This window comes from Dermochelys coriacea, chromosome 6 (assembly GCF_009764565.3).
Source record: "Dermochelys coriacea isolate rDerCor1 chromosome 6, rDerCor1.pri.v4, whole genome shotgun sequence".
Taxonomy (NCBI): domain Eukaryota; kingdom Metazoa; phylum Chordata; order Testudines; family Dermochelyidae; genus Dermochelys; species Dermochelys coriacea.
Window position 1 is genome coordinate 19,450,516 of NC_050073.1, and position 23,824 is coordinate 19,474,339.

Consider the following 23,824-nt stretch of genomic DNA (forward strand, 5'->3'; position numbering starts at 1 on the left):
CTTTTCTTTACACTGTATATAGTAGAAAAGAGCCTCTTAAAAATTCATAGACTCCTTTATATATTGAGACTTCATACACAAGAGATAACTGAATATTTTTAACTTCAAAAGCAGAAAGAAACAGACTATAAGTCAGGTGAAGTTTTGATACTACACAGGTGGTCAAAATTGCTCTTCCAAAACACTTTGCTAGAGGACAGAGTCTAAGATGATAAAGTTCCCCCTTGTGGCCTTAAATGAAATTCTTTGAAAGATTAATACCCTAATCTTTCCAAATACAGTAAGAATAATTAGACATTAGACAGTAATTTTTAACAAGAATATTGAATCTGAGGACAAGAAACAATTTTTTTTCTTTCTATCACAGGAACAACAACTACACCATCAGTTACAACAGTGTGTGTTCACAAAGTGTGCGATTGGTCAGAATGGTATGATAGCAACAATCCAACACAAGGCTCCAACAATGGAGATTCGGAAACATTTGAAAATCTAAGAGCTACAGGACATAGTGTTTGCAAAACTCCAAGCGCTGTGGAATGCAGAGCACAACAATACCCTGGCACACCACTAAAAGACCTGAACCAAAATGTAACATGTAGCAAAGACATTGGATTCATATGTAATAATGACGATCAGATTTCAACAATCTGCTACAACTATGAGATCAAAATATTATGTTGTACTTATGTACCATGTGAGTCTACACCATCTACACCATCAGGCACAACGAGTGCACACCCAACCGTAACAGCTACCTCACTTGAGTCAAAAACAGTTTCAAATCCAACTACTTCCATAAGTTCAGAAGGGCCGATTCCATTCCCACTTCCCACCACACTTATACGCCCAGTTTCCACTACTGTATCAGTCACCACCACTGCTTCTCCTTCAACTCCAGGCACAGCAACAGTCTCTACTGGTACACCACCAATGCAAACAGACACAGTCCCACCTGTGACAGGAATGCGTCCACAACCTTCACCGGGTTCCACCCTTCCTCCTTCGGCACAAACCACCACTGAAGGCACCACATTCCTCTCTACACAGCCAACATCACAGGGAAGCACCACCGACCTACGACTCCCAGTTTCCACGACTGTATCAGTCACCACCACTGCTTCTCCTCCAACTCCAGGCCCACAAACAAGCTCAACTGGTACACCACCGCTGCAAACAGGCACAATACCACCTGTGACAGGCACGCGTGCACAAACTTCACCGGGCTCCACCTTTCCTCCTTCAGGACAAACAACTACTGAAGGCACCACACTCCTCTCTACACAGCCAACATCACAGAGAAGCATGAGCACACTTTTACCCCCAGTTTCCACTACAGTATCAGTCACCTCCACTGCTTCTCCTCCAACTCCTGGCACAGAAACAGGCCCAGCTAGTACACCACCACTGCAAACAAGCGCATTCCCACCTCTGACAGGCACGCGTCAAAAATCTTCACCGAGTTCCACCCTTCCTCCTTCGGGACAAACAACCACTGAAGGCACCACACTCCTCTCTACACAGCCAACATCACAGGGACGCACCACCAAGCAGCTACCACCAGTTAAAACTACCATATCAGACACCTCCACTGCTTCTCCTCCAACTCCAGGCACAGCAACAAGCTCAACTGGTAAACCACCACTGCAAACAGGCACAATCCAACCTGTGACAGGCACGCGTCCACAACCTTCACTGGGGTCCACCCTTCCTCCTTCGGGACGAACAACTACTGAAAGCACCACACTCCGTTCTACACAGCCAACATCGCAGGGAAGCACCACCACACTTCTACCCCCAGTTTCAACTACCATATCAGTCACCTCCACTGCTTCTCCTCCAACTCCAGGCACAGCAAAAGGCCCAGCTGGTACACCACCACTGCAAACAGGCACATTCCCACCTCTGACAGGCACGGGTCCACAACCTTCACTGAGTTCCACCCTTCCTCCTTTGGAACGAACAACCACTGAAGGCACCACACTCCTCTCTACACAGCCAACATTACAGGGAAGCATGAGCACACTTTTACCCCCAGTTTCCACTACAGTATCAGTCCCCTCCACTGCTTCCCCTCCAACTCCTGGCACAGAAACAGGCCCAGCTGGTACACAACCACTGCAAACAAGCACATTCTCACCTCTCACAGGCACGCGTCCAAAATCTTCACCGGGTTCCACCCTTCCTCCTTTGGATCGAACAACCACTGAAGGCACCACACTCATCTCTACACAGCCAACGTCACAGGGAAGCACCACCACACTTCTACCCCCAGTTTCCACGACCGTATCTGTCACCTCCACTGCTTCTCTCTCAACTCCAGGCACAGAAAAAGGCCCAGCTGGTACACCACCACTGCAAACAAGCACATTCCCACCTCTGACAGGCACGCATCCAAAATCTTCACCGGGTTCCACCTTTCCTCCTTCGGGACAAACAACCACTGAAGGCACCACACTCCTCTCTACACAGCCAACATCACAGGGACGCACCACCACACTTCTACCCCCAGTTGCAACTACCATATCAGTCACCACCACTGCTTCTCCTCCAACTCCAGGCCCACAAACAAGCTCAACTGGTACACCACCGCTGCAAACAGGCACAATACCACCTGTGACAGGCACGCGTGCACAAACTTCACCGGGCTCCACCTTTCCTCCTTCAGGACAAACAACTACTGAAGGCACCACACTCCTCTCTACACAGCCAACATCACAGAGAAGCATGAGCACACTTTTACCCCCAGTTTCCACTACAGTATCAGTCACCTCCACTGCTTCTCCTCCAACTCCTGGCACAGAAACAGGCCCAGCTAGTACACCACCACTGCAAACAAGCGCATTCCCACCTCTGACAGGCACGCGTCAAAAATCTTCACCGAGTTCCACCCTTCCTCCTTCGGGACAAACAACCACTGAAGGCACCACACTCCTCTCTACACAGCCAACATCACAGGGACGCACCACCAAGCAGCTACCACCAGTTAAAACTACCATATCAGACACCTCCACGGCTTCTCCTCCAACTCCAGGCACAGCAACAAGCTCAACTGGTAAACCACCACTGCAAACAGGCACAATCCAACCTGTGACAGGCACGCGTCCACAACCTTCACTGGGGTCCACCCTTCCTCCTTCGGGACGAACAACTACTGAAAGCACCACACTCCGTTCTACACAGCCAACATCGCAGGGAAGCACCACCACACTTCTACCCCCAGTTTCAACTACCATATCAGTCACCTCCACTGCTTCTCCTCCAACTCCAGGCACAGCAAAAGGCCCAGCTGGTACACCACCACTGCAAACAGGCACATTCCCACCTCTGACAGGCACGGGTCCACAACCTTCACTGAGTTCCACCCTTCCTCCTTTGGAACGAACAACCACTGAAGGCACCACACTCCTCTCTACACAGCCAACATTACAGGGAAGCATGAGCACACTTTTACCCCCAGTTTCCACTACAGTATCAGTCCCCTCCACTGCTTCCCCTCCAACTCCTGGCACAGAAACAGGCCCAGCTGGTACACAACCACTGCAAACAAGCACATTCTCACCTCTCACAGGCACGCGTCCAAAATCTTCACCGGGTTCCACCCTTCCTCCTTTGGATCGAACAACCACTGAAGGCACCACACTCATCTCTACACAGCCAACGTCACAGGGAAGCACCACCACACTTCTACCCCCAGTTTCCACGACCGTATCTGTCACCTCCACTGCTTCTCTCTCAACTCCAGGCACAGAAAAAGGCCCAGCTGGTACACCACCACTGCAAACAAGCACATTCCCACCTCTGACAGGCACGCATCCAAAATCTTCACCGGGTTCCACCTTTCCTCCTTCGGGACAAACAACCACTGAAGGCACCACACTCCTCTCTACACAGCCAACATCACAGGGACGCACCACCACACTTCTACCCCCAGTTGCAACTACCATATCAGTCACCACCACTGCTTCTCCTCCAACTCCAGGCCCACAAACAAGCTCAACTGGTACACCACCGCTGCAAACAGGCACAATACCACCTGTGACAGGCACGCGTGCACAAACTTCACCGGGCTCCACCTTTCCTCCTTCAGGACAAACAACTACTGAAGGCACCACACTCCTCTCTACACAGCCAACATCACAGAGAAGCATGAGCACACTTTTACCCCCAGTTTCCACTACAGTATCAGTCACCTCCACTGCTTCTCCTCCAACTCCTGGCACAGAAACAGGCCCAGCTAGTACACCACCACTGCAAACAAGCACAGTCCCACCTCTGACAGGCACGCGTCCACAACCTTCACTGAGTTCCACCCTTCCTCCTTTGGAACGAACAACCACTGAAGGCACCACACTCATCTCTACAGAGCCAACGTCACAGGGAAGCACCACCACACTTCTACCCCCAGTTTCCACGACCGTATCTGTCACCTCCACTACTTCTCTTTCAACTCCAGGCACAGCAACAGGCCCAGCTGGTACACCACCACTGCAAACAAGCACAGTCCCACCTCTGACAGGCACGCGTCCACAACCTTCACTTGGTTCCACCCTTCCTCCTTCGCGACGAATAACCACTGAAGGCACCACACTCCGTTCTACACAGCCAACATCACAGGGAAGCACCACCACACTTCTACTCCCAGTTTCAACTTCCATATCAGTCACCTCCACTGCTTCTCCTCCAACTCCAGGCAAAACAACAGGCCCCGCTGGTACACCACCACTGCAAACAAGCACATTCCCACCTCTGACAGGCACACCTCCACAACCTTCAATGAGTTCTACCATTCTTCCTTCGGCACGAACAACCACTGAGGGCACCACACTCCTCTCTATGCACCCAACATCGCAGGGAAGCACCACCACGCTTCTACCCCCAATTTCCACTACACTATCAGTCACCTCCACTGCTTCTCCTCCAACTCCAGGCACAGCAACAGGCTCAACTGGTACACCACCAACACAGCAAACAGGCACAGTCCCACCTGTAACAGGCACACGTCCAAAACCTTCACCGGGATCCACCCTTCCTCCTTCGGGACGAACAACCACTGAAGGCACCACACTCCGCTCTACACAGCCAACATCACAGGGACGCACGAGCACACTTCTGCTCCCTGTTTCCCCTACAGTATCAGTCACCTCCACTGCTTCTCCTCCAACTCCAGGCACAGCAACAGGCCCAGCTGGTACACCACCACTGCAAACAAGCACATTCCCACCTCTGACAGGCACGCGTCCACAACCTTCACTTGGTTCCACCCTTCCTCCTTCGGGACGAACAACCACTGAAGGCACCACACTCCGCTCTACACAGCCAACATCACAGGGACGCACGAGCACACTTCTGCTCCCTGTTTCCCCTACAGTATCAGTCACCTCCACTGCTTCTCCTCCAACTCCAGGCACAGCAACAGGCCCAGCTGGTACACCACCACTGCAAACAAGCACATTCCCACCTCTGACAGGCACGCGTCCACAACCTTCACTTGGTTCCACCCTTCCTCCTTCGCGACGAACAACCACTGAAGGCACCACACTCCTCTCTACACAGCCAACATCACAGGGAAGCACCACCAAGCAGCTACCACCAGTTTCCAATACCCTATCAGTCACCTCCACTGCTTCTCCTCCAACTTCAGGCACAGCAACAGGCTCAACTGGTACACCACCCCTGCAAACAAGCACAGTCCCACCTGTGACACGCACACCTCCACAACCTTCACTGGGTTCCACCCTTACTCCTTTGGAACGAACAACCACTGAAGGCACCACACTCATCTCTACACAGCCAACGTCACAGGGAAGGACCACCACGCTTCTACCCCCAGTTTCCACTACTGTATCAGTCACCTCCACTGCTTCTCCTTCAACTCCAGGCACAGCAACAGGCCCAGCTGGTACACCACCACTGCAAACAGGCACATTCCCACCTCTGACAGGCACACCTCCACAACCTTCACTGAGTTCTACCATTCTTCCTTCGGCACGAACAACCACTGAGGGCACCACACTCCTCTCTATTCACCCAACATCGCAGGGAAGCACCACCACGCTTCTACCCCCAATTTCCACTACACTATCAGTCACCTCCACTGCTTCTCCTCCAACTCCAGGCACAGCAACAGGCTCAACTGGTACACCACCAACACAGCAAACAGGCACAGTCCCACCTGTAACAGGCAGGCTTCCAAAACCTTCTCCGGGTTCCACCCTTCCTCCTTCGCGACGAACAACCAGTGAAGGCACCACACTCCTCTCTACACAGCCAACATCACAGGGAAGCACCACCACACTTCTTCCCCCAGTTTCCACTACCGTATCAGTCACCTCCACTGCTTCTCCTCCAACTCCAGGCACAGCAACAGGCCCCACTGGTACACCACCACTGCAAACAAGCACATTCCCACCTCTGACAGGCACACCTCCACAACCTTCACTGAGTTCCACCCTTCCTCCTTCTGGACAAACAACCACTGAAGGCACCACACTCCTCTCTACACAGCCAACATCACAGGGACGCACGAGCACACTTCTGCTCCCTGTTTCCACTACACTATCAGTCACCTCCACTGCTTCTCCTCCAACACCAGGCACAGCTACAGGCTCAACTGTTACACCACTGCTGCAAACAGGCACAATCCCACCTGTGACAGGCACGCCTCCACAACCTTCACCAGGTTCCTCCCTTCCTACTTTGGGACAAACAAGCACTAAAGGAACCACACTCATCTCTACGCAGCCAACATCACAGGGAAGCACCATCACACTTTTACCCCCAGTTTCCACTACCATATCTGTCACCTCCACTGCTTCTCCTCCAACTCCGGGCACAGCAACAGGCTCAACTGGTACACCACCCCTGCAAACAAGCACAGTCCCACCTGTGACACGCACACCTCCACAACCTTCACTGGGTTCCACCCTTACTCCTTTGGAACGAACAACCACTGAAGGCACCACACTCCATTCTACACAGCCAACATCACAGGGAAGCACCACCACACTTCTACCCCCAGTTTCAAGTACCGTATCTGTCACCTCCACTGCTTCTCCTCCAACTCCAGGCACAGAAACAGGCGCAACTGGTACACCACCACTGCAAACAGGCACAATCCCACCTGTGACAGGCACGCATCCACAACCTTCACCAGGTTCCACCCTTCCTACTTTGGGACAAACAGCCACTAAAGGCACCACACTCATCTCTACACAGCCAACATCAAAGGGAAGCACCACCACACTTCTACCCCCAGTTTCCACTACCATATCTGTCACCTCCACTGCTTCTCCTCCAACTCCAGGCACAGCAACAGGCCCAGCTGGTACACCACCACTGCAAACAAGCACATTCCCACCTCTGACAGGCACACGTCCAAAACCTTCACCGGGTTCCACCCTTCCTCCTTCGGGACGAACAACCACTGAAGGCACCACACTCCTCTCTAGACAGCCAACATCACAGGGACACACGAGCACACTTCTGCTCCTTGTTTCCACTACCGTATCAGTCACCTCCACTGCTTCTCCTCCAACTCCAGGCACAGCAACAGGCCCCGCTGGTACACCACCACTGCAAACAAGCACAGTCCCACCTCTGACAGGCACACCTCCACAACCTTCACTGCGTTCCACCCTTCCTCCTTCACGACGAACAACCACTGAAGGCACCACACTCCTCTCTACACAGCCAACATCACAGGGAAGAACCACCACACTTCTTCCCCCAGTTTCCACTACCGTATCAGTCACCTCCACTGCTTCTCCTCCAACTCCAGGCACAGCAACAGGCCCCGCTGGTACACCACCACTGCAAACAAGCACATTCCCACCTCTGACAGGCACACCTCCACCACCTTTACTGAGTTCCACCCTTCCTCCTTTGGAACGAACAACCACTGAAGGCACCACACTCCTCTCTACACAGCCAACATCACAGGGACGCACGAGCACACTTCTGCTCCCTGTTTCCACTACACTATCAGTCACCTCCACTGCTTCTCCTCCAACTCCAGGCAAAGCTACAGGCTCAACTGTTACACCACTGCTGCAAACAGGCACAATCCCACCTGTGACAGGCACGCCTCCACAACCTTCACCAGGTTCCTCCCTTCCTACTTTGGGACAAACAAGCACTAAAGGAACCACACTCATCTCTACGCAACCAACATCACAGGGAAGCACCACCACACTTCTACCCCCAATTTCCACTACACTATCAGTCACCTCCACTGCTTCTCCTCCAACTCCGGGCACAGCAACAGGCTCAACTGGTACACCACCACTGCAAACAGACACAATCCCACCTGTGACAGGCACGCATCCACAACCTTCACTGAGTTCCACCCTTCCTCCTTTGGAACGAACAACCACTGAAGGCACCACACTCCATTCTGCACAGCCAACATCACAGGGAAGCACCACCACACTTCTACCCCCAGTTTCAACTACCGTATCTGTCACCTCCACTGCTTCTCCTCCAACTCCAGGCACAGAAACAGGCGCAACTGGTACACCACCACTGCAAACAGGCACAATCCCACCTGTGACAGGCACGCATCCACAACCTTCACCAGGTTCCACCCTTCCTACTTTGGGACAAACAGCCACTAAAGGCACCACACTCATCTCTACACAGCCAACATCAAAGGGAAGCACCACCACACTTCTACCCCCAGTTTCCACTACCATATCTGTCACCTCCACTGCTTCTCCTCCAACTCCAGGCACAGCAACAGGCCCAGCTGGTACACCACCACTGCAAACAAGCACATTCCCACCTCTGACAGGCACACGTCCAAAACCTTCACCGGGTTCCACCCTTCCTCCTTCGGGACGAACAACCACTGAAGGCACCACACTCCTCTCTAGACAGCCAACATCACAGGGACGCACGAGCACACTTCTGCTCCCTGTTTCCACTACCGTATCAGTCACCTCCACTGCTTCTCCTCCAACTCCAGGCACAGCAACAGGCTCAACTGTTACACCACTGCTGCAAACAGGCACAATCCCACCTGTGACAGGCACGCCTCCACAATCTTTACCGGGTTCCACTCTTCCTCCTTCAGGACGAAGAACAACTGAAGGCATCACACTCCGTTCTACACAGCCAGCATCCGAAGAAAGCACCACCACACTTCTACCCCCAGTTTCAACTTCCATATCAGTCACCTCCACTACTTCTCCTCCAACTACAGGCACAGCAACAGGCCCCGCTGGTACACCACCACTGCAAACAAGCACATTCCCACGTCTGACAGGCACGCATCCACAACCTTCACTGAGTTCCACCCTTCCTCCTTTGGAACGAACAACCACTGAAGGCACCACACTCATCTCTACACAGCCAACGTCACAGGGAAGCACCAGCATGCTTCTACTCCCAGTTTCCACTACTGTATCAGTCACCTCCACTGCTTCTCTTTCAACTCCAGGCACAGCAACAGGCCCAGCTGGTACACCACCACTGGAAACAGGCACAACCCCACCTGTGACAGGCATGCCTCCACAACCTTCACCTGGTTCCACCCTTCCTCCTTCGGGACAAACAACCACTGAAGGCACCACACTACTGTCTACACAGCCAACATCACAGGGACGCACGAGCACACTTCTGCCCCCAGTTTCCACTACCGTATCAGTCACGTCCCCTGCTTCTCCAACTCCAGGCACAGCAACAGGCTCAACTGGTACACCACCACTGCAAACCAGCACAGTCCCACCTCTGACAGGCACACCTCCACAACCTTCACCGGGTTCTACCATTCCTCCTTCGGGACGAACTACCACTGAGGGCACCACACTCCTCTCTACGCAGCCAACATCGCAAGGAAGCACCACCACGCTTCTACCCCCAATTTCCACTACACTATCAGTCACCTCCACTTCTCCTCCAACTCCAGGCACAGCAACAGGCCCAGCTGGTACACCACCACTGCAAACAAGCACATTCCCACCTCTGACAGGCACGCGTCCACAACCTTCACTGGCTTCCACCCTTCCTCCTTCAGGACGAACGACCACTGAAGCCACCACACTCCTCTCTACACAGCCAACATCACAGGAAAGTATGAGCACACTTTTACCCCCAGTTTCCACTACAGTATCAGTCACCTCCACTGCTTCTCCTCCAACTCCAGGCACAGCCACAGGCCCAGCTGGTACACCACCACTGCAAACAAGCACATTCCCACCTCTGACAGGCACGCGTCCACAACCTTCACTTGGTTCCACTCTTCCTCCTTCGCGACGAACAACCACTGAAGGCACCACACTCCTCTCTACACAGCCAACATCACAGGGACGCACCACCACACTTCTTCCCCCAGTTTCCACTACCGTATCACTCACCTCCACTGCTTCTCCTCCAACTCCAGGTACAGCAATAGGCTCATCTGGTACACCACTGCTGCAAACAAGCACAGTCCCACCTGTGACAGGCACACGTCCACAACCTTCAACAGGTTCCACCCTTTCTTCTTCAGGACGAACCACCACTAAAGGCACCACACTCCTCTCTACACAGCCAACATCACAGGGAAGCATAAGCACACTTTTACCCCCAGTTTCCACTACCGTGTCAGTCACCTACACTGCTTCTCCTCCAACTCCTGGGACAGCAACAAGGTCAACTGGTACTCCCACTCCAGGCACAACAGCAGGCTCAACTGGTACACCACCACTGCAAACAGGCACAATCCCACATGTGACAGGCACGCGATTCAAACCTTCAACTGGTTCCATCATACCTCCTTCGGGACGAACAACCACTGAAGGCACCACACTCCTCTCTACACAGCCAACATCTCAGGGAAGAACCAGCACACTTCTACCCCCACGTTCCACTACTGTATCAGTCACCTCCACTGCTTCTCCTCCAACTCCTGGCACAGCAACAGGGTCAACTGGTACAGCACCACTGCAAACAGGCACAATTCCACCAATGACAGGCACGCTTCCACAACCTTCACCGGGTTCCACCATTCCTCGTTCGGGACGAACAACCATTGCGGGTACCACACTCCTCTCTACACAGCCAGCATCACAGGGAAGCACCACCATGCTTCTACCCCCAGTTTCCACTACCGTATCAGTCACCTCCACTGCTTCTCCTCCAACTCCAGGCACAACAAGAGGCTCAACTGGTACACCACCACTGCAAACAGGCACAATCCCACCTGTGACAGGCACACGTCCACAAACTTCACTGAGTTCCACCCTTCCTTCTTCGAGACGAACAACCACTGAAGGCACCACACTCCTCTCTACACAGCCAACATCACAGGGACGCACCAGTACACTTCTATCCTCAGTTTCCACTACCGTATCAGTCACTTCCACTGCTTCTCCTTCAACTCCAGGCACAGCAACAGGCCCAGCTGGTACACCACCACTGCAAACAGGCACATTCCCACCTCTGACAGGCACGCGTCCACAACCTTCACTGGGTTCCACCCTTCCTCCTTCGGGACGAACGACCACTGAAGGCACCACACTCCGTTCTACACAGCCAACATCACAGGGACGCACCACCACACTTCTACCCCCAGTTTCAACTACCATATCAGTCACCTCCACTGCTTCTCCTCCAACTCCAGGCACAGCAATGGCCTTAGCTGGTACAGCACCACAGCAAACAGGCACAATCCTACCTGTGACAGGCATACGTGGAGAAATGACAACAGGTTCAGCATCCACGAGTGTGGGATCTACCATCACAAGGAGTACAATGCTTCTTTCCACACTCCCAGCACAGTTAACATCACATGAAAGCACCACCACAGTTTTATCTCCAGTTTCCACTACTCTTGCCGTCTCCCCAACTTTAAGCATTATATCCCCTGCAACATCTACTATTTCAAGGCTTACTTCTTCAGTATCTGCAACAACAGTAGGCCCCAGTACAGCCTACACAGCAAGTGAAAATATTTCATCTTTCACTTCGAGCCAAATAACACCATGTTTATGCGATGTGTCTGGTGATTTCTTTTCTCCTGGTGAGTTTATTTGTTTCATCCTTTTAAAAACTGAGCTACAATGTTAGCATTCACCTTTTCTAAATTATATATTACTGTACAGTGTATCTTAAAATTGAGAAATTTTTCTGAATATAAAAATATGATGACAGCATATAAGTTAAAGCATTTTAATATTTTTGTTTATATTTTGCTGAACATTTTGTTCATTAGTTTTATTTCATTTGTATTATTAATTTTGATTCACAGGTGAAGTTATATACAACAGAACAGATAGCACTGGTTGTAGTTTTTATGCACTTTGCAGTAAAAGATGCGAAATTGAACGATTCCAGGGGCCTTGTCCTACAACAACTCCTGTTTCATTAATCCCATCATCTACAATCCCAAGTTTATCAACTACAACAACTATATCTTCTTCAGTGCCAGCAACTCCAGAAACATCTAAACCTACTCCAGTATCAGGTTGCCCTAATGCTGACCCACCAAGAAAGGTAATCCAATTATCTATTTTCTTTTTCTACATCACCACCATTCCCAAAATTGACCCAAATTCTGCCATCAGATTGACCCACATCCAACTTTCATTAATTTTACTAGAAGTTGCTTATGTATATGTCTGGGCAGGATTTGGCTATTTGAAAATAATCTGATATGATGTAATTTTTTGTGAACTTGTGCTGTCAAATTTTCCTGTTTGCAAATTGTCCACAGACTGACTTGCAATTTTTACAAATTTATTCAATATTCAGAATTTCTCAATATTTTATGCAAAGAAATTCCATACTGAAAATTGTTTACAAAGTGTTACTTGTAAGCATTCCTTGTGTATTTGGTATACAAACTGTATGATTGATCACTGAAGTCATGTAGCATGGTTGTCATTCCCTAACTGGATGACCTAACTTTTATACTGCTACCCTATTCACCCAAAGTGTGTTTGTTTTTTGGGTGAAGCAAAATTCTATTATGGAAGTCAACAAAATGTCCATGAATAACTTTTTCTCAATACTCATTTTGCTCTAAACCCACACGTGTCAGGGCAGTCACTCATAGTCAGCTTCTTCTTCAGATACATGACCAACTTTCTTTGAATTCCATTCTTACTAGTCCCCATAGACAATCTTACTTGAAACAACCTGAATCCCAAAGATTGATTATTAAATTATTGTAAGATAGAAATCTAAATTCTGCCTCAACCCAAACCATCTGTACAAGAATTTCCTTGTCTCTTCTAGAGGAATGAATCCTGGATGTTAAACAATTGCACTATGGCAACTTGTGAGGGAGACAACAGAATTGTTCTAGTGCTGCCTCCAGCTGTAGAGACGATTACTTGTGCAAGTGGACTCCCACCAATAAAAGTCTATGATGAGGATGGCTGCAACTACCACTATGAGTGTGACTGTAAGGGAACCAAGAAACAAGCAAAGCACTAATGATGCACAATATACTTTAATATTGCAGAAAAATGGTTTTCAGAATGTCTTGATTTATGTAGTGTTGTACTATTGTGGGCTTTACTCACCAAATTATAGTTTACAAATGTATAATATTGTTATGATGACTCAATGTTTTAGGCACTCTATTTTTCTCAGAAGATAGAAACATGCTAAAATATTTGAATTACAGGAGTATATCATTAAATTATAGATTTTTCTATCTAGCTTGGTATTTATTATACATCCATTGTAGTAGCATCTGACTCTAAGTAAGAATTTAATAAGCCAGATCATCAGCTAAACTAAAGCTAGATATATAGACAGAAAAACAGATATGGATACTTAACACCAGCTAAATTCTGCTTCTAGAATCTTTATTTTTCCAGATGCCATACCAGGGAGAAAGCTTGTAGTTTAAATATGATATATCATCTTCAGTTTCAGTACCAGCAACCAATGTTTCTTTGACTGGTAGATTAAGGAAATTTGCTATTTTTAGGTTTTGATTATAAACACATATTTTTCTTTTCTTTTCTTTTCTTCCTGATAGGTGTTTGCAGCGGCTGGAGCACTTCTCACTACTTGACTTTTGATGGAACTCACTACACATTCCATGACAACTGCACATATGTGCTGATGAAACAGATTGTGCCCAAATACAATTTCAGCATCCTTGTTGACAATGACTTCTGTGATGTGCCTGATGGATTCTCCTGCCCCAGATCGATCATTGTAAATTACAACTCCATGGAAATAGTGCTGAGCAGTCAGATACACCAGGGAGAGAGAAATAACACGGTAAACCTCACATTTTATAAATTGCTTCAATAAAAACATTTTAATAATAAGAGAAGGCATTTTAATAACACCATATAAAACCAGCTGAACATTATAAACACAACGTTAGATATGTGGTAATTATATTTAATTCCATAAGAACTCCATAGTGTGGGTGTATGTGTGTGTGTGTGTGATTATTTTGTAATCTCTCTCTCTCTCTTATGCCTCTTTTTTCATGAGGAACATAATGAGGATCTTCAGATCTACAGAGAGGAACTCTGCTCTTTCTTAACTCCTAACACTGCCATCATCTGTTCAAAGACTTGTCTCCCTGCCTAAGACACAAACTAAACCTGTGCTTTAGCTGCTTTTATTTTGTTGGTTTTTAGATTCTCATCAACAAGGAGCCAATCAGTGGAGGCTTCAGCAGAGATGGCATTTCAGTTGCCAATGGTGGAACAGACATGGTTGTTGAAATCCCGGACATCAAGTCTTACATCTCCTTCAATGGACTCACCTTCACAGTGAAAATGCCATTCAGTATGTTTGGACACAACACTGAAGGCCAGTGTGGTAAGCAGAGTGGTTTAATCCCCTCTTTTCCATAAGACAATTCTCAGGAGACTGTTTTCCTTATTTATGCTATGGTAAAGTGCACTTTAGCTGATGATTTAAGTTTCTAGGTGCTACAGCACATTAAATAAAATAATCACAATGGGATTATGGCGTATATCACTTTTTCACTATTTCCAGTCTCAGCATCACCTCAAAATGCAATTTACATTAACAAGAATATTTCTAATTTCAGTCTTTCATAAAGTATTAGGACCAAGGAAGATTAGCAGTATTAGAGGTAACCTGAAAATCAGGTAAAACCAGCCCCTGAGTGTGTTTGTTACAGTCAGAGTGGACATTCCCTCTTTTACTTACCATGCCATGCTGCGTTTCTCTATTGCCAGTGCTTCCATACCTTTCAGACACGTTTCCTTCTGTTTTCTTCTAGGCACGTGTTCAAATGACAAGGTGGACGAATGCCGCATGCCAAGTGGAGAAGTAATTTCCTCTTGTTCAGAGATGGCTGCCGCCTGGCAGGTTCAGGATGAAAATAAGCCCAGTTGTGAAGGGCCCCCGGCACCACCTGTCACGCCAACAACTCCACCTGTGCCCTGCAATTCCACTTCTCCTCTTTGTGAGCTGATTTTGAGCGAGTAAGTTAAATTCAGGCTTAGGGTACATTTGAATGTTGTGTATTGAAAGCAAAAAAAGTGTTTTGGAAGCCTTAATAATGGTCTTTGAAGGGGCCTGTAGTCACAGAAATATACACTTCATTATTGATTGTAATAATAGCAAAGTAGTCTTGATTTTTTTTTTAAGAATACAGAATAGCTGTGTAGTTTGTTGTTGCTGTTACCAAAGCTCCTTCTCTGGGCATCACTTTAGTCTCTTTTAGAGTTATGCTATCTAGAAACCCAGTCTGCCCTTGAAGAATTTTCATTAAATATAAACTGTATCCCATCAAGTCCTATTATTATATTATCGATAAAATACTCACCTGGGACTAATATCATATTTTAACCCTAAAAGACCATCTAGGCAGTTCATTACCCTTTAATTATTTCACTCTGACAAGTCTAGATTTTATAGTGATTGTGCACTGCAGCTCAAATTTCTCTTCCATTGTATTTAAAGTCTCTTTGCAGAGTGTCATAAAGTTCTGACTCCCAGCACATTCTATGAGAGTTGCATCTTTGATTCATGCCACATTACCAATGAATCTATGCCATGCTTCCATGTGGAAACGTATGCCTCCCTCTGCTCTGCTAAAGGTGTCTGTGCCGACTGGAGAAGCAAGACCCAAGGACAATGCCGTAAGCAGCATTAAGAAATGCTTTGCCTTGGATCTATGACGTGTTTATTACAAACTTATTCTGAAAATGTAAACTTCTTCCATTATTTTGGGGATGGAGGAATAGATACGTATATCTAAACTTTACTTTAATTTCATTCATGTGGAAATGGGTGAACTAGTTCCGATAAAATATAAACAACCCTGAACCTTTGCTGTTCTCTCAAATTCAACCAAAGCCACATCTTTTGTGAGATTCAAAATCATTCAGTAGCCATTGCAATATTTTAGAAACTTGTGCTTTTTTATTTCCTGATCCAAAGGGTTTATGAAGTGAGAGCACCAATGGTTGTTACCCCTCCACATACATAAAATTAAAAGTAATTGGAAAGCATCATCTCTGCTTCTTTACCTTCATACAATGTTTCATTTTCATATTAATTTTATTTTTGCTCCCACACAGCATATAACTGTCCTCAAGGCAAGGTGTATGATGCGTGTGGCCCTCTTAACCCTGTCACCTGTAATTCCGGGTAAGGCTAAATGAAATAATTAGCTTTACGTTAGTTTAATGTCACTGTGTACAACTGTGTCTGTGTTTGGACGTGAGACCTCTTAGTAAATACCAACTGCTTGAGGACAGGATGGCATTGATGATTGAGTAAATCCTCTGAGTGGTGACAGGGGACAATGTGTTGTTACTAGAGATGTCATCTTTTATTTGTGGCATTAAAACTGAAGTCCTGACTCCTTTGATTATTAAAAATCCCATGGCACTTTTCTCATAAGTAGGAAGGCCAGCATTTAGGGCCTCGCCAATTTCCTCTTTGACTAATTACATTGTGCTACCTAAATTCCCTCTGCAATTTCAAATGGATGCTGTATTTTCACTTCCTGCTATTTCCTGAAAGTACAGCATTGCTGTAAGCTGTTAGGTAGATGTAGTGCACTTCAGAGTTGGCTATATTTCAGTGATGGGTAAAAATGATTCACATACATAGATCATTTCTGAATGTTTACAAAGTGTTTTGTCATATTTGGGGATAAGGATTACCGTACTGTATAAATGTACATTTTTATATACGGAAAACCTTACTTAATTGTTTAGAGAAATTCTTCTTTATGCCTCAATTATGCTAGTGCTGTAAAAAGTTATTGATCAGATAATGCTGGGAAATGTACTTTAATAGCTACTCCTTTCTTACTTGTAGAACTGTTAACCACATAAGTGAATATGTTGCTGAAGGATGCTTCTGCCCCAGGGGTTCGATTCTCTTCAATTCGTACACTGACATTTGTGTGTCAGAATGCGGTAAGTTTGGGGGAATGGGAAGGAGAAAGGGTTGGAGGGGGGTGTAAATAATGTGAATGTTAGTGTTGATGAAAGAAAGGGATGGAGAGGACAACCTAGTTCTAGGTGCAGCATGAAAAAATGCTATGGAAGCTTCTATCACACAGCTCTGCTCATGGACCTTAATCCCACTCAGTTTTACCAATTGCCATTCTGCTTCTTGAATATCCAAATTCTGCTAGCTGAACCGGTCTGCCTGGTGGTTTTGTAATTTTCACAAATTCACACAATGGACTAAAACTACTGACCGTGTTTCACTTATAATATATCACATGTAAAGCCTGACTCCTCACAGTTTAAGTTTAGCATATTAAACTCATTACTTTAGCCTCCTCCCCATTTTATATTACATGACTAGAATCTGGTGAACCGGCATAATATTTACACTGCCAGTGAAAAGCCCCTTAGTTTGTTTTCAGACTCAGCCTAATAGCAGATTTTAGTATTGCACCATCATCATCATGAGTAAATGCACCAGCCACTTAATCCGTGACTGCTGAGTGCCAGAACTGACTGCCCTTGAGAATGGCTAGTTATTTCCATTTCCCTTTTTTAGAAAGTGACCAGTAAGTGGCATTAGCATCTGTGTCTATTTGTTGAAAAAATGGGTGTGTGCTGACTCATGAGTCAAGATGAAGGTTTAAAAGTCAATCCTTTGTAGATACAGTGTGTAGCGATAATATCTGAAAAGTGCCTTGACGAACCCTTAATTAAAAGGGTAAGTGAGATTCATTTGTATAGCGCATGGATCATCAGAATGGCATCAATGTAAATCTTTATCCTTTCATTCCCCTCAGCTTGCGTGGGACCAGATGGAATGCCTAAACTGGTGAGTATTTCAATCAGCACTTTCTCCAAGGCATCTTTCCCAGAAACATCTCCCAAATACAGCTGTTTCCAGGCTTTCAGCATATCATTGCATTTTCCCACCTCTTAGTTCTCATTTTGTTATGAAATGTGCAAGGTTGTGGCAGGTTAAATTCTTAGCAGAAATAAAATGGAAGGAGATGATGGTAAGGACTTGATTACAGCCAATGCATTTTGTATTCTGTCGTCAACTGTACCGTTGTTGTTTTTTAATCACATTTTAAACCCCCAAAATGCCCCAAAAGAACTAATATGAATTGTGTGTAACAGCTTCAAATTGCACAATGGTGTGTCTATATTGCTTCAGATAAATTGCTAGTACTTCAATTCCAGTGATGTATCATTCCATTGCCAAGTATTGGAAATATTTATTTATGGGTCTCCTAACTTGGGAAATTGAAAGCAGCCTGTTGTTAGGGGACTTATTCCTTCACCCACTTACTTCCCTGGTCCTTCTCGCATGAACAGAGAGCAACAACACCCAACGTCCAAAGGTGCAAACAATTCAATGTTTATTGGGGTGAACTTCCAGCAAGTATGATTCCAGTTTCCTTCCTTAGTGTCCCCCTTCTCAGGTCTGACACCACAGAGCCTTACACCTGTGGCCCTGTTCCCATTCCCCCCTTAGCAAAACATGATTCCAATTTCTCCACCCCCATTCCCTGTTCCCATTCCCCCGCCCACTCCCTCCACTTCCTGATTGACTGCAGACCACATAGTAAAACTTGAGTTCTGCTTAGCTATACCTTAACCAATCATTTTCCTGAAATTTAACTAACCAATCCTAACATATTGTAACATGATTATGTAACCAATTATATCCCACCACCTTAATTAGTTTACACCCAGCAAAATTAATTATACAGCAGACGGAAACAATCACAGAACCAGACAGAGATTATACAGACAAACAATAGAGAAATGAGGACTACAGTAATAGAACAACACAGAAGTGAGGATTTCAGATCCCAGCTATTGATAAATGAGTTCTTGCCAGACAAGATGCTATCAAACTAAGTTTCCTTTTCCATCTTCTAGGCACTTCCCTTTCTCTGGAGGCAATGGGCATTATCAGGACAGGATTGTATTCCTAACAGCCCAATAGCACCTTATTTCAATGTGACTAGTTTGGAATGTGAGGATGTAACCGGTCGCTTCCCACCTTATGGCTGCCTCTGCTGCTTAGCCAAAGGCTTTAGCCTAAGCACAGGGCCTCAGATGGTCACAGTAAGAGAAGGACCTAAAGAGACAGTGATTTTGATTCTTTCTTTTATATCTCTAGAACTAGCTAAGTGATAAGAATACACCTAAATTCTTAGAGTATAGGCCTTTACAGACAGGCCTGAATATCTATATCCTAACACCTGTCTGAAGATTTTCAACCTGCTCTTTGGGCCAGATTCAAACCCTTGAAATCAATGGGCTTGGGATCAGGTCCCATGAACAGTCTATCTTACTATCCACTTTGAGGCTTTCATCCTGAAAACATACCTATGAGCAAGACCATCAGAGAATAGTTAAGATAAAATATTTTTATATTTTTACAGCCTGGAGACATTTGGAAGAGTAACTGCCAGGATTGTGTCTGTGACCCATTCTCTGTTACTGTACAATGTAAGTCACTTACGTGTCAAACATCCGAGACACGCGTGTGTGAGAAAGAAGGATTCGTATCGGTCCCAGTGTTGACACCAGAAGACCCTTGCTGTCCTGAAACTGAATGCAGTAAGTACCGGCTACTATCTTTTATAGCCAGCTCATAAAAAGATACTGGGCCAAATACAGTCCTTGGTTACACCTGCACATCTCTCACTAGCTAATCTAATCTAGTTAAGGTTTTCATATAGCAACTATCACTGTAATATCTAAGGGCTCTTAAAATTAAGCGTTATTCCTTGATTGATTCAAAATTGTACCTAGGTACCAAAAGTTGATTTCTGAGTTACAGTTAGAGGTATATTTTTAGTTGGTAAAAAAAATCTTTTTGGTGTGTGTATGTTGCAGAAGAGGGCGAGAAGAGAGGTAAAAAGTTTTTCTGTGTCTTAAAGTAGCTGATAAATTAGCTCCATATTTGTGGGTTATACAGTGTTTCTTTATACACAGATTTTATGTTGCAGAATGGCAATATTAACTTAAGTAGAGCTAAACAGATGAACAAACACTAAAGCACAAGCCAGTAGCTATATGTGATATAGTTCTAGCTGTTTAGAGATTTTTTTTTTTAATTACTGATATAGTGAAGTCAAAAGGGAGAATGTGTCCACAGTTTATTAGCCTGGAACTAAACAAATGAGCAATGGAGGGCTAAGCTTGAAGTGGTCCTGTGAAAAACGTGAGTGGGATGTGAGATGCTACCAAATGATTTGATTATGATGGTGTGGCACATTTATTTCCTATGAGGATCAGTCTTCCATCCAGGCCACATGCAGACAGGTTGCAGAAGACTCAACAGTGGAACAGAGGTGTCTTTCAAATGTATCACACTGCTGTGGTTATAGAGTAAAATGAATTGCTTTAACTTGAGGAGGAGCTTGATAGCAGTAGGGAAAGAGAGGGCTTTCTCAGGCTCCCATTCTAGTTCTAGGCAATTTATCTTCTTAAATCTTCTCTCCCCCTTCAGGGATACATCCCTCCAACTTCTTCAAGCTTCAGCCATATGCTAGATTGTAACTCGAGCTTTATGCACATCAAGGTTTTAAAACCAATAATCTGTCTGTGCCAGAAGCTGGGAATGGGTGACAGGGGGTGGCTCACTTGATGATTACCTGTTCTGTTCATTCCCTCGGGGGTGCCTGGCATTGGTCACTTTTGGAGGACAGGCTACTGGGCTAGATGGACCTTTGGTCTGACCCAGTAGGGCTGTTCTTATGTTCTCTGCCCTTCTTTGTGTTAGGCTCTCCACATGCTCATGGAGCCGGAGCACCAATTACTTCTAAGCAGGAAAATAAAGACTCATATTGTTCACTTTCTCTTCTTTCTTATTCCATAGGATGCAATACAAGTGCCTGTTCCCAGGCCAAGACGACTTGTGAGCCAGGATATCAGCTCATCACAACCCTTTCAGAAGGAGACTGCTGTGTCAATTATACATGTGGTAAATTACTGTTCTTCTTCTGACTTCTGGGTTATAAAAGGCTCTAATTTCAATTTCAAAGGAGATATGGAGTTAAGAAAAAATGTATAAGAAGTGAAGAAAGTAAGTTCAATGTACATTAAATAATAATAATTTTAAAAAAAAACAGTTACCCTCATTGAACTATATCCGGGGGGAAACTGAACTTTTTTGTGCATTTAGACTCTGGCTGTTTTAAATATTTTTTCATTTCATTTTTTTAAAATAATTGATTCTTTTTTTCAGAACCAATACCAGATGTCTGTGTGCTTAATGGAACTATTTACCAGGTAAGAACAGTATTTCTACACCAAACATACGAACATATACGGATATTTCAGTAGCTCTCTAAAACTCTGATACAGAGCATCTCACTAGGAGTTTCCATGAGAGAGAGCTTTATCTCCTGCATATTAAAGAACTTTTGTACCATGTTTGCTCCTTGGTCACCCACCCAGATCTGAAATAGATTTTTAACAAGGAGCAAAAGTAAAAACTTAACTGTTTTTACTGAGAGGGGTGAATCAGTTCTTTATCCGTTCCAGATGTGGGCGATATAACTTTCTGATGGAGCAGAATTTTGAAAGTATTTGGGCGGGGGGCAAAAGAACTGAAGTCCCTCAAAAAATATATCTGGGACTTTGATCTAGACCTCCAAGTTGAGATCTTAACTTCTCAGTCAAGATTTTCTCCCTAAGATCACAGTTGCCATCTTGGAATGTGATGTTGGGTCAAATTTTCAAAAGAGGCCTGAAGTCCATATGTAAAGAATGTGTACATATTTATGCTCATGTAATTGGATATACCAATGGGTAGATGTTTTAATATCCATTTGCAAGAGACGACTGCTTCACCAGCTCTGAAAACAATTCATAATGGAAAGCTTCTTTTGTGATAGGTGGTGTATTGATGAGTTTGCAAAATACTGAGGCAGCTCAAAGCTGTCTTACCAAGTACCCAAACTCAGCATGTTCCTTTGATCTTTCCTGGTACATTCTTGCCATCTCTTTACTATCCTAAGTATTTTGCATAATTTCAATTAGCTTGTTCCTATACATGCTTTCTGCACTGGCCCCACATTTTCCTGTATTATGTGCTTCACAATTGCTTTATGCTGTCCATTGCGTAACTCAATTTCACTTGTGTATCAGCATCTTTTATGTTCACATAATTGCTTTAAATTATCTCCATACGGTATGAGGTAACATACAGTAGATTTCCTTTAAATAATGAGATTTGCTGAGACTGAAAGTTCTCTCTTTGGCTTCTCCCAGCCTGGAATGTCTGTTCCAATGGACTCTTGTAAGACGTGTACCTGCAGTTCTGAAGCAGATCCAGCCTCCAACAGAAACCTTCTGCATTGTGAGCCAGTCCAGTGTGACACCACTTGCCCCCTGGTGAGCTCCATTTTTTATATCACCTCCCCGTTAGTTTCTAAACTGGCGAAAATGGAAGTCTCCCTTATTGGCTCAATGTATTTTCTCTCCCACTTCTTGAACAGAGTTATGAATACACGATGAAAGATGGAGAGTGCTGCGGAGAGTGTGTCCAGGTGGCTTGCATAATCAAGCTGACTAACAATACTGTCCAGGTGCTCAAGGTAATTATTTTCGTTGATTCTCATTACACTTTGTTTTAGCCCACGATAGGGGATAAGTGTTGACAAAAGCAAGAGACAGCTCTCTACCAACTTATGTCCATTCTTAGTTACAACAGGGTATTTTCTACATTTATTCTAGCTGGACACATGTTTGGATAACTAAATCATACATTTAGATGCTCAAATGGACTGGAGGGGGGGGCAAAAATATCCATTTTAGGCATCTAACTACAGTCCTGAGAGTGCAGGTCTAGGATTTAGGCTCCCCACCTAGGCAGTGAAGTTTGAAAATTTGGCTCCCCACGTTTAGTGTTTCAGAGGAAGTTAAGAAGGTACAGATGAGTTCCTTCTAGGTGAGAGCATGAAATTGCTCATCAGAAAATCCTACACCAGTCTTTGTCAGAGTAATCACACTATGCTTATCATAATTACATCATTGATCACATCAGAAAAACAATAATGCTAAATTTGTTTTATTCCTAATGTCAGCCTGGTGATACCTGGAAGCCTGAAGATAATCCATGCAGCTATTACAAATGTGAAGAAGCTGAAGATCAGCTTATTTCAGTTACTGTTCTGAGAACATGTCCTGTCTTTGACCCAGAGGACTGCGAGCCTGTAAGTTTCAATCAGTCCTTTATTGTTTGCTGTTTGTTGAATGCTACTACACAGAACAAGGGGCAAAGGAGACAAAACAAAACAAGACAACATGGAATCAGTATCTCTAGTTATTAACGGCTCCCACTGTGTAAACAGCCATTTATCAGGATTGGTTTGAGAGTGAACTCAATCTTGTCACAGTGTCAGTTGTAACAGACAATCCCCCCAGAACAGCCCTGTTCTCCC

At 45.6% G+C, this 23,824-nt stretch overlaps 1 protein-coding gene across 1 annotated transcript in view; it reads left to right on the forward strand.

Moving 5' to 3' along the window:
• LOC122460583 (mucin-2-like) overlaps positions 1-23,824 on the forward strand; it is a 63,096-nt gene that overhangs the window by 38,987 nt on the left and 285 nt on the right. Inside the window, exons 31-46 of the mRNA XM_043516368.1 lie at positions 368-12,001; positions 12,230-12,474; positions 13,219-13,387; positions 13,973-14,220; positions 14,592-14,775; positions 15,206-15,410; positions 15,892-16,070; positions 16,512-16,581; positions 17,260-17,360; positions 18,197-18,228; positions 19,814-19,991; positions 21,256-21,360; positions 21,625-21,668; positions 22,653-22,775; positions 22,880-22,978; positions 23,468-23,596. Coding sequence (XP_043372303.1) covers positions 368-12,001; positions 12,230-12,474; positions 13,219-13,387; positions 13,973-14,220; positions 14,592-14,775; positions 15,206-15,410; positions 15,892-16,070; positions 16,512-16,581; positions 17,260-17,360; positions 18,197-18,228; positions 19,814-19,991; positions 21,256-21,360; positions 21,625-21,668; positions 22,653-22,775; positions 22,880-22,978; positions 23,468-23,596 — 13,745 coding nt within the window. The remainder of the gene's footprint in view (positions 1-367; positions 12,002-12,229; positions 12,475-13,218; positions 13,388-13,972; positions 14,221-14,591; positions 14,776-15,205; positions 15,411-15,891; positions 16,071-16,511; positions 16,582-17,259; positions 17,361-18,196; positions 18,229-19,813; positions 19,992-21,255; positions 21,361-21,624; positions 21,669-22,652; positions 22,776-22,879; positions 22,979-23,467; positions 23,597-23,824) is intronic.